The sequence below is a fragment of the Diceros bicornis genome, chromosome 1, assembly GCF_020826845.1.
Source record: "Diceros bicornis minor isolate mBicDic1 chromosome 1, mDicBic1.mat.cur, whole genome shotgun sequence".
Classification (NCBI taxonomy): domain Eukaryota; kingdom Metazoa; phylum Chordata; class Mammalia; order Perissodactyla; family Rhinocerotidae; genus Diceros; species Diceros bicornis.
In genome coordinates this window covers 43750173-43763556 of record NC_080740.1, presented here as the reverse complement: position 1 = coordinate 43763556, position 13384 = coordinate 43750173, and the positions used below count along the sequence as shown (strand labels likewise).

Here is a 13384-nt window from a genome sequence, read left to right as displayed (position 1 = left end):
CTAACAGAAAGAGAGCTCAAAAAGATAATACCATTTACAATTGCACCAAAAAGAATAAAATACCTAGGAATAAATCTTACCAAGGAGGTGAAGGACCTATACAATGAGAACTACAAGACATTATTGAGGGAAATCTACGATGACATAAAGAAATGGAAAGATATCCCATGCACGTGGATTGGAAGAATAAACATAGTTAAAATGTCTATATTACCTAAAGCAATCTACAGATTCAATGCAATCCCAATCAGAATCCCAATGACATTCTTCACAGAAATAGAAAAAAGAATACTAAAATTTATATGGGGCAACAAAAGACCCCGAATAGCTAAAGAAATCCTAAAGAAAAAGAACAAAGCAGGAGGCATCACAATTCCTGACGTCAAAACATACTACAAAGCAATAGTAATCAAAACAGCATGGTACTGGTACAAAAACAGACACACAGATCAATGGAACAGAATTGAAAGCCCAGGAATAAAACCACACATATACGGACAGCTAATTTTCGACAAAGGTGCTAAGGACATACAATGGAGAAAGGAAAGTCTCTTCAATAAATGGTGTTGGGAAAACTGGACATCCACATGCAAAAGAATGAAAGTGGACCATGTGCTATCGCCATACACAAAAATTAACTCAAAATGGATCAAAGACCTGAAGGTAAGACCTGAAACTATAAAACTCATAGAAGAAAATATAGGCAACACACTATTTGACATTGGGTTTAAAGGAATCTTTTCGGATGACATGCCTACCCAGACTAGGGAAACTAAAGAAAAAATAAACAAGTGGGACTTTATCAGACTAAAGAGCTTTTATAAGACAAATGAAATCAGAATCAAGATGAACAAACAACCAACCAGCTGGGAGAGAATATTTGCAAAACATACATCTGACAAGGGGTTGATCTCCATAATATATAAAGAACTCACACAATTGAACAACAAAAAAACAAACAACCCGATCAAAAAATGGGCAGAGGAAATGAACAGACACTTCTCCAAGGAAGATATACAGATGGCCAATAGGCACATGAAAAGATGCTCAACATCACTAATCATCAGGGAAATGCAAATCAAAACAACACTAAGATACCACCTCACGCCCGTTAGAATGGCTATAATCACCAAGACAAAAAACAACAAATGTTGGAGAGGATGTGGAGAAACAGGAACCCTCATACACAGCTGCTGGGAATGCAAACTGGTGCAGCCTCTATGGAAAACGGTATGGAGATTCCTCAAAGAATTAAAAATAGAGATGCCCTATGATCCAGCCATCCCACTACTGGGAATCTATCCAACGCACCTGAAATCAACAATCCAAAGAGGCTTATGCACCCCTATGTTCATTGCAGCATTATTCACCATAGCCAAGAAGTGGAAGCAACCTAAGTGTCCCTCGACTGACGATTGGATTAAGAAAATGTGGTATATATATACAATGGAATACTACTCAGCCATAAAAAAAGACAAAATCGTCCCATTTGCAACAACATGGATGGGCCTGGAGCGTATTATGTTAAGTGAAATAAGCCAGAAAGAGAAAGACAAACACTGTATGATCTCACTCATATGTGGAATATAAACCAACACATGGACAGAGAAAACTGGACTGTGGTTACCCGGGAAGTGGGGGTGGGGGGTGGGCACAAGGGGTGAAGGGAGTCATATATGGGGTGAAGGACAAACAAAAATGTACAACCCAAAATCTCACAATGTTAGAAACCATTAAAATATCAATAAAAATGTAAAAAAAAAAAAAAAAAAAAAAATAACAACACACAATGACATGCTGCCTACAAAAAAAAATCTACTTTAAAGACATAGATAAGTTCAAAGTAAAAGAATGGAAAAAATATGTTATGCAAACAACCAATAAAGAGCTGGAGTGCTAGATTAACATCAGATAAAGTAAACTTCAGAATAAGGAGTCTTACCAGCAATAAAGAGGGGCATCATATAATAAAAGGATCAATTTACCAAGAAATCATAACAATATTAAATGTCTATGTGTCCAACAGAGCTTTACAATACATGAAGGAAACACTGAACTAAAAGGAGAAACAAAAAATTAAAAATCTACAAACAATAATACTTGGAAACTTCAACACTTTTCCTTCAGTAATTGACAGAATAGATAGCTATAATAAGGAAAGATAGAGAAGACCTGGAAAACACTATCAACCAACTTGACTTAACATTTACAGAACATTCCAATAACACCAGACCAATACATTCTTTTCAAGGATATACAGAATATTCATCATAATACACCATATTCTGGACCATCAGACAAACCTTAACAGATTTTAAAAAACTGAAATCATAAAACATTCTCTGACCATAATCAAATTAAACTGGAAATCAGTAACAGAAAGCTAGAAACAACAGCCTATACAAAATACTAGCAAATTGAATGCAGCAATATATAAAAAGGATAAATACATTACGACTGTGTGGGGTTTATCCCAGGAATACAAGGTTTATTCAACATTTAAAAATCAAAATAATCCACTTTATCAATAAACTAAAGAAGAAAATCTTAGATGCAGAAAAAACATTTGCCAAAATCAACATCCATTCATGGATACAAAATTTCAGAAAACTAGGAATAGAAGAGGACTTATTTAACCTGATGGTCATCTACAAAAAAACCTTACAGATAATATATTTAAAGGAAGAAAAAATGAATATTTCCTCGTATGATCATAAAAAGGGAAAGGATATCTACTCTCACTACTTCTGTTCCATATACTGGTGGTCCTAGATACTGCATTAAGGCAAGAGCAACAAAAGGCATGAAGATTGGAAAGAAAGATATAAAATTCTAATCACAGATAACATGGTTATCTACACAGAAAATCCCAAGGACTCTACAAAAAACTTAGTAGAACTAACGAGTGGTTAGCACAGCTGCATGATACAGGGTCAACATGACACCAAGGGGCATATGCAAAAAGAAATAAAAACTCCAAAAAACTATGAAATACTTAGGTATAAACTAACAAAATATGTGCTAGACCTGCCTGCTGAAAACAACAAACACAAAAAAAAATCAAATGAGACCTAAATAAATGGAGAGAAATAGTATATATACAGCTTAAAGGCTCAATATTGTTAATAAGTTGTTAATTCTCCCCAAACTAATCTATGGATTCATCACAACCCCAATTAAAACCTCAGCAGAAATTTTTGATAGGAATCAATAAATTAATTCTAAAACTATATGGAAAGGCAAAATAACTAGAATAGCCAAAACAATTCTGAAAAGAACCAAGTCAGTGGATTCACACTACCCGATTTCAAGACTCAGTTACAGTAACCAAGACAGCACAGAATTGGCAAAATGACAGTCAACATATCAATCAAACAGAATAGAGTCCAGAAATAGATCATACATATATGCTCAATTGTTTTTTGACAAAGATGCAAAGACAACCCAATGGAGAAACTTTTTGAGTCTAGCTTCCTTAACTTAGCATAAAGCATCTGAGATTCATCAATGTTGTTACATGTATTAAAAAATACTATCAACCAACTTGACCTAACATTTATAGAACACTCCACCCAACATCAGACTATATACATTCTTTTCAAGTGTACACATAACATTTACCATAACAGACCATATTCTGAGCCATAAAACAAACCTTAACAACATAATTATCTTTCAACAAAGAGTGCTGAACAACTGGATATCTACAAGCAAAAAAAAAAAAAAAAAAAAGAACCTCAACTCATACAAAAATTAACTCAAAATGAATCCTAGGCCTAAATATAAAAGCTACAACTATACAACTTCTAGAAGAAAACAGAAGCAAAACCTTTCTGACCTTAGGTCAACGTTAGCAAAGGATTTCATGTGTGACATCTAAAGTACTATCAATAAAAAAAGAAAGGATAACTTGAACTTCACCAAAATATTAAACTTTTGCTCTGTGAAAGATACTGTTAATAGCATAAAAAGACAAGCCACAGACGGAAAAAATACATGCAAAATATATCTGGCAAAGGATCTGTATTTAGAATACAGAAAGAATTTTCAAAACTCAACAAGGAAACCCAATTTTTTAAATTGGCAAAAGATGTGAAAGCACACTTCACCAAAGAAGATAATTTTCAGATGGTGAATATGTACATGAAAAAATACTCAGCTTCATTAATCAGGAGAGAATGTACATTAAAACCACAATGAGATAACACTACATACCTGTCAGAATGGCTAAAAATCAGTGGTGTGCTGCTAAGTGTTTAGCAACCAGGTCTGGGAGAGAAGATCTTTTTTTTTTTTTTTTTTTAAAGATTTTATTTATTTATTTTTCCCCCCAAAGTCCCAGTAGATAGTTGTATGTCATAGCTGCACATCCTTCTCGTTGCTGTATGTGGGACGCGGCCTCAGCATGGCTGGAGAAGCGGTGCATCGGTGCGCGCCCGGGATCCGAACCCGGGCCGCCAGCAGCGGAGCTCGCGCACTTAACCGCTAAGCCACGGGGCCGGCCCAGGGAGAGAAGATCTTGATTTTTAGCTTTTGCTGATTTCTGTGGCATAAACACGCCCACTGGGCTGATCACCCCTCACTGAATGTGGAGTTGGGAAGATATGTACTTTCCACTATACAGATGCAATAGACATATAACCTTAAGAGCACAGAAAATAGTAAAAGAATTAGGAAGTGATGAGTTTCAAATATTTATTACCTTCGTTTTTAATATAATTTACTTAATTATAAGTTTATATAATTTAATTTTTAACAATGGCTGTGTTTACTAACCAGCTTACAAAATTTCTGAAAATTCAATAATCAGCTCTTTCGAACCAGTATAAGCCAGCCCCAAGCTCAACACTGCCTAAAATAAAAACTGACTCTGGCACCAGCCCGGTGGCGTAGTGGTTAAGTTGGCGCACTCTGCTTCAGCAGTCCAGGGTTTGGATCCCAGGCAGGGACCTACACACCGTTTGTCAAGCCATGCTGTGGCAGCGTCCCACATACAAAAACTAGAGGAAGACTGGCACAGATGTTAGCTCAGGGACAATCTTCCTCAAGCAAAAAGAGGAAGATTGGCCACAGATGTTAGCTCAGGACCAATCTTCCTCACCAAAAAAACAAAACAAAACAAAACCGACACTAAGGAGTGTTGACAAGGACACGAAACAACTAGAATTCTCATTCATTGCTAATGGGAATGCAAAATGATACAGCTGCTTTGGAAACCAGTTTGGCAGTTTTCTTTCTTTTTTTCCTTCTTGCTCTCTTTCTTTCTTAGAATCTTTTATAATTTTATTAGATTTCAGAGACGAAATGAATGGAAACCTGACCAGAAACTAAAATAGACAAATCCAGCTGCATCAAAGGTTCCTTGGGGCTAGCTTTCAGGATTCAAACACTCAATAACACATACAAAGTGTAATTCTCTCAATAGGAATAAAATTTTGATATTAAAATAACTTTTATGATGCCAGGAAATACAGTGACATGCTTTTGTCTTAAAGCATCATGCTTTTGTTTTAATGAAACCATAGATTATCAATTCTCAGACTTGGAGAACACTGTCCTAATGGGTATGGTCTCAAGTTACGTTACTACTACAGCCATTAACTTGTGGGACTAAAAGCAAATGACTTCACGTTCCTGTGCCTTATCTCCCTTGAACTTTCTGGCAGAAAGTTTGGCAGTTTTTTACAAAGTTAAAGATGTATTTACCATACAACTCAGCAATCCTACTTCTAAGAATTTACCCAAAAGAAATGAAACTTTGTTCATACAAACATACAAATGAAAACCTGTACATAAATGTTTATATCAGCTTTAGTCATTAATGCTCAAAACTGGAAACAGAAATGTCCTTCAACAACAAACAACTGTGATATATACATACAATGGAATACTAAATTCAGCAATAAAAAGGAACAAACTATTGATAAATGCAACAACATTGATGAATCTCAGATGCTTTATGCTTTTAAAGAAAGACTTAAAAAGTTTCATACTGTATGATTCCATTTATATGACATTCTGGAAAAGACAAAACTATAGGCAGAAAAACAGATCATGGTTGCCAGAGGCTGGGAGTAGGAGGGGCTAACTACATGAGAGAATTTTTTTTGGATGATGGAAGTGTTCCCTATCTTGATCGAGGTGGTAGCGAACTTTACTAAATTGAGGTAAATTTTACCTCAACTAAAAACTATCATCACAGGAAAAAAACAAGAGCTCAATTTCATAGGAAAGTGGGCATTTGCAAAATTAACATTAAAGACAAATTTTATTCTTTATAAGACAAAAGTCTGCCAAAAAAATTGAGCATCTCTGCCTCAAGCAACTTCATAGAATAACATTTTTTACAGTCACTAAAAATAATTCATTCTAAAATCCTTAAATTTAATGGTTTCAAGGGAAAGTGGTCAACTAGAATTATATCTCTTCATAAATCTCTCTCTACTAATTTTCCATACTGTTCCCTTAAAAACCTGGTCACAAATGTTTTTTCTCTGAAACACAGGTAATTCATAATAAAATTTTCAAATAAATACATTTAAAGTTGGAGGCCTACCTAAAGATTAGAAAACAGAATAAAAAAAACAAATTATACACTGTTACTACCTGTTGTGTTGGAACAATAGATAGTTTCTCTTTATCAAGAGTCGCTTGTTCTATTCTACTTACTCTCTCTTGATAATGTCACCTACTTTTCACGGTTTCAAAGACCATCTCTACGCAATTAAGTCACTCCAGTCTTCTATACTATTTCTGTACCATGTGCATACTTCAATTACACATGTGTCACCTGGTATTGCAGGTACTTGTTCATACAGCTCTGTTTACTATATTGACTCCTGTTGGTTCATACACTCCATGAGGGCAAGGACTAGATTTCCACGCACAGTCTGGTTTAGTGTTATCTTTCAATAAATTTATGACAGATTCCCAAATCTACATCTCTAGCCCATCTAGCTTTTCTAGCTGCCTGATGTTATCTTCATTGGTGTAATGTATCCCTAAGTGTAATAAACTTATAATTCCTTCTCCTAACAATCACCTGAAGAGAGGGAGGCATTTTAAGTCTTTAGATGTCTATGTTTTAATCTGCTACTGCATCAATTTCCTTTGCTCCTTTATTATTTCCAGGTTCCTTTTTGAGGCCTTTAACCTCAGACTTAACCTCCAACTCATCAACCTATGAATGATACCTCCCACTCAAATTTACCCTCAGACTACTAGCACATTCATCTTCCTAGGTGGTCACGTTACTGCCATGCATATCTTGCACACTCTCACGCCCCTGCGTAACAAATTTCGAAGTCCTTCACAATCTCACTACATAATAAACCTGTAACATCTTATATTCAGCCACTCAGAATTATTTATGGTTGCCTAGAATATGGACTGAACCTAAGTGACCCTTGCCATTCTCCTACTTTGAAACTTTATTTCACTGTTCAAGGTCTCCCTTAAGTATTACCTCCTCAATGAGCTTTTCCCAGCCAACAGAGATATTTACTGCTCATCTACTATGTGTCAGCAACATTGACAGGAATTAGAATCCATCCCCTTTCCATTTCAATGGGACTTTCAGTGAAAACTGATGTGTTTTCAGATCATATAATCACAATCTGTCTGTATCAGAGTTTTCTGTACACCTCTTTCTTATCACTGAAGATTTTCTGTCTTTCAAAGACTTGCAGTATTTTGCTGGCATTCGCACTCCCATTATCATCTAAACAGTATGGCAGAGATTAAATACTCAAGTATTTACTGAAGTCAACCTACAGTATCTTCTGAGCACATACAGCATGGAGTTATGCGGCGGGAAAGGAATTCTAAGACCTGTGAGCCTTCCATCTGGAAATTTATTTGAAATGTTCTATAAACTCTATTATGTGACAGTGTTGGGGAAAGTGTGGTCCTCATCTTAACTTCAGCTGAACCTTAGATTTGAAGTTAGTATGAGAACCAGGTGTAAACATTTATAGTCAACTGATTTTCGACAAGGGTGCCAAGACCATTCAATAGGGAAAGAATAGTCTCTTCAACAAATGGGTGCTAGGACAACTGGATTGCCACATGCAAAATAATGAAGCTGGACCCTTACCTCATATCATATAGAAAAATTAACTCAAAATGGATCAAAGACCTAAATGTAAGAGCCAAAACTATAAAACTCTCAGAAGAAAACATAGGTGTAAATCTTTATCACCTTGGATTTGGCAGAGAATTCTTACATAGAACATTGAAAGCATGAGCAACAAAGCAAAAAATACATAAATTGGACTTCTTCAAAATTTCAAAGATTTGTGCTTCAAAGGACACCATCAAGAACATGAAAAGACAATCCAAAGAATGGGAAAAATATCTGCAAATCATGTATTTGATAAGAAACTTCTATCTAGACTATATAAAGAATTCTCAATAAAAGAAAAAGACAACTCAATAAAAGAAAAAGACAACCCAATTAAAAAAACGCACAAAGGAGGGGCCAGCCCGGCGGCGCAAGCTCCGCTGCGGCGGCCTGGGGTTTGCTGGTTCGGATCCCGGGCGCGCACCGACGCGCCGCTTGGCAAGCCATGCTGTGGCAGCGTCCCATACAAAGTGGAGGAAGATGGGCAGGGATGTTAGCCCACGGCCAGTCTTCCTTAGCAAGAAAAAAGAGGAGGATTGGCAGATGTTAGCACAGGGCTGATCTTCCTCACAAAAAAAAAAAATGCACAAAGGATCTGAATGAACATTTCTCCAAAGAAGATATACAAATGGCCAATGAGCACATGAAAAGATGTCTGACATCATTAGTCATTGAGAAAATGCAATCAAAACCACACTAAGATACCACTTCACACTCATTAGGATGGGTAGAATCAAAAAGTCAGATAATAACACATGTTGGTGAGGATGTGGAGAAATTGGTATCCTCAAACAACAGGCTGGTGGGAATGTAAAATGTTCTGGCCACTTTGGGAAACCATTCTGGCAATTCTTCAAATGATTAAACATAGAATTACCATATGACCCAGCAATTCTACTTGTACATGAATGTTTATTGCAGCATTATTCATAATGGCCAAAACATGGAAACACCCAAATGTTCATCAACTGACAAATGGATAAACAAAATGTGGTCTAGCTCTACAATGGAATATTATTCAGGCATAAAAAGGAATTAAGTACAGACTTTGAAAACATTACGCTAAAGAAGCCAGCCACAAAAGACCACATATTACGTGATTTCATTCATATAAAGTCCAGAATAGGGAAGTCTATAGAGAAAGTAATTTACTGGTTGCTTAAGGTTGAGGGCAGATGGGTTTGGGGGATGGGGACGGGGGTGAGAGTTAAAGGGTATGGGGTTTCTTTCTGAAGTGACGGAAAGGTTCTAAAATTGACGGTGGTGATGGTTGCACATACTTGTGAATATAATAAAAACTATTAAATTGTACACATTAAATGGGTGAACTGCACGATATGTGAATTATATCTCAATACAGATGTTTAAAAAAAACAGGCATATAATATAAATTTCCTGACTTTATTTTTTTTAAGGTGCTGTCTTACTATTCCATGCTGCTTTAGGGCAAGTACCTTTTAAGCTTAGGATTGTATCATTTAAAGAAAAAGCAGTATCCCTAAACAATTTAAAGCCTTCCTCTCAGGTATCAAAAAAGAATGGGGCTGGCCCCGTGGCATAATGGTTAAGTGTATGCGCTCCGCTGCTGGCAGCCAGGGTTCGGATCCCGGGAGTGCACTGACGCACCGCTTGTCAGGCCATGCTGTGGTGGCATCCCATATAAAGTGGAGGAAGATTGGCACGGATGTTAGCTCAGGGCCAGTCTTCCTCAACAACAACAACAACAAAAAATAGGAGGATTGGCATGGATGTTAGCTCAGGGCTCATCTTCCTTACAAAAAAAAACCCAAGTTTTTGCCAGATTTTTCCCCTTCTCATTCCCGTCCCTGCCCCCTATGCCAGCCTCCCATCACTTTCTTGTTTCATAGTCACAAGAGAAACATGTACTAAGGGTTTTAAATATGCTTTATTTATTGAATATAGCTTTAGGTAACTGTTCTTAATTTTGAAAGGAAAAGAGTTTAATATTGGGTTAAAAACATATTCATAGCATACAGATACACAAAACTGTATAGTCATCACAAGCTTAACAATTATGACATTGAAGCTCTCTATAATTTGATTTTCACTTATATGGATTTCACTTGATTTTTTCTCCAAATACCCTCAAAAGAAAAAGTTTCTACATGAATAATGTAATTTTTAAAAACTCTGACTTACTTTTTTTTAATTGAAAGATATTAATTTATACATTTTACTTTCAATTTGTAGCCTAGGTAATAACTATTTACTTAGGCAATAACTATTCAAAGCAGATGATGTGCCTCAGAATTACCGGGGGCTCTGCAACCCATGGCTGTCTATGGACCAGAAGCAATGTCATGAGGAGAGTTTGTTAAAAATGCAGAATACCGGGCTTATCCCAGCCCTGCAGAATCTGAATATGCACTTTAACAAGATCCCTAGGTAACTTAGGTATAAAGCTTGAAAAGCACTGATCTAGAGCACTTATTAAATATGCAGATTCCAGTGAGGCAAAGGCATCCACATTTTAAACAAGAATCCTATGGTTTCTCCTACACACTAAAGTTTGAGAAGCAACTGTTTAAAAGAAAACTGGAGTACTAAAAGAACACTCCTTTAGAGCAATTTTGGTATACTAAGAAATACTGCTCTATATCCTTCCCCAAAGTTTAAAAAGCAAAAAAAAAAAAAAAATCTGATTTTATAAATCTCCCAGTTATACTACCTTAAAATTAATAACCCGAGTCTATGAAATAAGGGGCTTAGATGAACAATCAATCAACTTTCTTTACAACTTTCACAGTGCACTAACCAAGATAAATTTATTCATACTCCAACTTCTGTACACTTTTTTTTTTTTGGGGTGAGGAAGATTGGCCCTGAGCTAACATCTGTGGCCAAGCCTCCTCTTTTTGCTTGAGGAAGATTGTCCCTGAGCTAACAACCGTGCCATTCTTCCTCTATTTTGTATCTGGGACACCGCCACAGCATGGCTTGATGAGCGGTGTGTAGGTTGTAGGTCCGCGCCAGGGATCCAAACCTGCGAACCCGGGGCCACCAAGCAGAGCGTGCGACCTTAACCACTACACCACCGGGCCAGCCCCTCAAACTTCTGTAGACTTTTACTGAAAAACAACCCAAATACCTTATTAAAAAGTGCCATCCAAATGGGAAATACAGATTATAGCTCCTTTTACTGAACTCTAAAATACCTCAACTAAACAGAATGCATAGTGTTCACAGTATTCTGGTCTACACTAGTCAATCGAATTTGCTCTAATCCTTGCTGGTGGAAAACCTTTGTAGCCCTCAAAGGGAATACAAGTCCCAGGATCCTTCATAGACACTAACTTTCAATACATGTTAAGGTAGCTGTACAGTACGTATAAAGGGCTAAAACAATACTAACCCCAAAAGGTAATTTGTTATTCAAGATAATTTTACTAATTCTTAGGAGTTGCTGGTTTTGACAATTCACCCAGCAAGCATTTACTAACTGCAAATCTTCAAGATTTTGTGAGGATCACGAAGATAATCAAGGCACTACCCCTAGCCCCACGAAGCACATCCCTAGCCCTGAGGGGAGGGGCAGTTTGGCTGGGAACCTGCACATGCAATTAACAGAATGTGGTCAGTGCTGAAAACGGTTCCCGGAAGTTCCCAGTTTCAGATAACTGAATTTCAGATAATGGATATTTTACAGTAATTTCCAGTTGATTTCAAACAGATCTGAACAAGCCAAGAAAGCTGACTAAAAAGCACTTCATAAGGAAGTACAGCCCAACGTAAACAATCCTCTGGGAAATTTGCTCACATTTTAATACATATACACACACTTAAACTTGGGCTATGAGGTGTGTGTGCTCTCACCAAAAGCAAAGCAATTCAAACATGAACTGGATATAGGAGCCCAGCACAGCTCAGTTCATAGAGGGTATTTCTTTTGACAAAAACAGGAACATTCAGCTTCAGAGATGGCTGACCAAGCGAGAAAAGAGGAAAAGGGAGTGGGGATCTGTTTTCATTTCTAACCTGGTAACTTAAGGAAAAAAAAGCAGTTTCCCGGACTACTCCCTCCCTTCAACTTTTTATTTTCTAAACACTATGATCCTTAAAAAGTCTAGGAACTAAAGACGACAAACAAAACCGGTCTAATGCATTTACCTATTTAACAACCCAAAACAGAGGCACCTCCCTCCAGGGGAAGCAGCAGCTCATCCGGGGCCAGGACTGGGAGAAGTGCACCCACACGCTCCCACCAAGCCTCGGCCACTCGGCGCTCACTCCACCGCTCTCCCCTTTTAGGGGCACACTCTCCCTTGGGAAGGGACAAGCCAGCACCTCTCCAAAGGGGCTGCCGAGGTCGCCGGGGAGCGCAATGAGGTTACTGGGACCCAGGACAAGACCTTCTCGGGTCTGGAAGAAGAGGTGCAAGTGACACCGGGGAAGGACAGCTGAGCGGGGAGGGCGCTGCGATGCTCCGTCGGGTCCCGGCCCCTCAGAAGATTAGGTCGGCTCCCCCGCAGGCGGCTCTCCTGAGGAGGCCTAGCCGCCCAGGCCAACTCCAGCCCACTGACAGGTACCCGAGCTGGGGCCCGCCTCACAGGTGTCGCCCTGACCAGGTCCTTGCAATCCCGGGGGGTGGGGAGGGACAAGTCGGAGCTGGGGAAAGGCACCTAAAGGTGAGACGCGCGGCAGCGGCGGAGCGCAGCCCCCACGGCAACGCGGTCTCACCTCTAGGGTGGAGACAGTGCTGGTGAACAGGTCCTCTCCGTCCTCCAGCTCCTCAAAGTCGGTGGGCTTCCCGTCCCCCAGCGGAGGAGGCTCCCTCTCGGCCGCCATCTTCGCTCGCTCAGACGACTGCGCGAGCGGGTCCTCGCGGAGGTGTCACGTGAGCACGCACGGCTGGGCTGGCGCGCCGGCCGCCGGGCTGCCCCGCCTCCCCGGCCCGCCTCTCACGGCCCCGCCCCCGGCCTCGTGACGGTGTCCGCCCCCCCGCGCCGCGCTCAGCCCCGCCCCTTGTCTCTCTCTCCGCCTCCGCGTCTGGGTCTCGGCCGACTGTTTACCGCCCGCTTGCTGTACTGACATTTGTGGAAGAATCTTGCACTTTTACTATTAATTATTACCACAGCACCTTCCTAGCAGGGGTAGGACAAACGATTTCTGTTGGCACAACCAGTTTTAAAATCTCCTTTAGGAAGTGGAAGAGTTTGGGGACCAGTCTTTGGGTGTGGATTATACACAGAATGAGGGCAAAATTGAGGATTGGTGGGAGAGAGACATCCCTCTTAAATCTCT

At 39.0% G+C, this 13384-nt stretch overlaps 1 protein-coding gene across 1 annotated transcript in view; it reads right to left on the bottom strand.

Annotated features, from left to right (window-relative positions):
• The window catches only part of SNX2 (sorting nexin 2), a 67301-nt gene extending 54347 nt beyond the window's left edge, over window positions 1–12954 (bottom strand). The window contains exon 1 of the mRNA XM_058539288.1: window positions 12821–12954. Coding sequence (XP_058395271.1) covers window positions 12821–12928 — 108 coding nt within the window. The 5' untranslated portion in view covers window positions 12929–12954. The remainder of the gene's footprint in view (window positions 1–12820) is intronic.
• Between the last annotated feature and the right edge of the window lie 430 nt (window positions 12955–13384).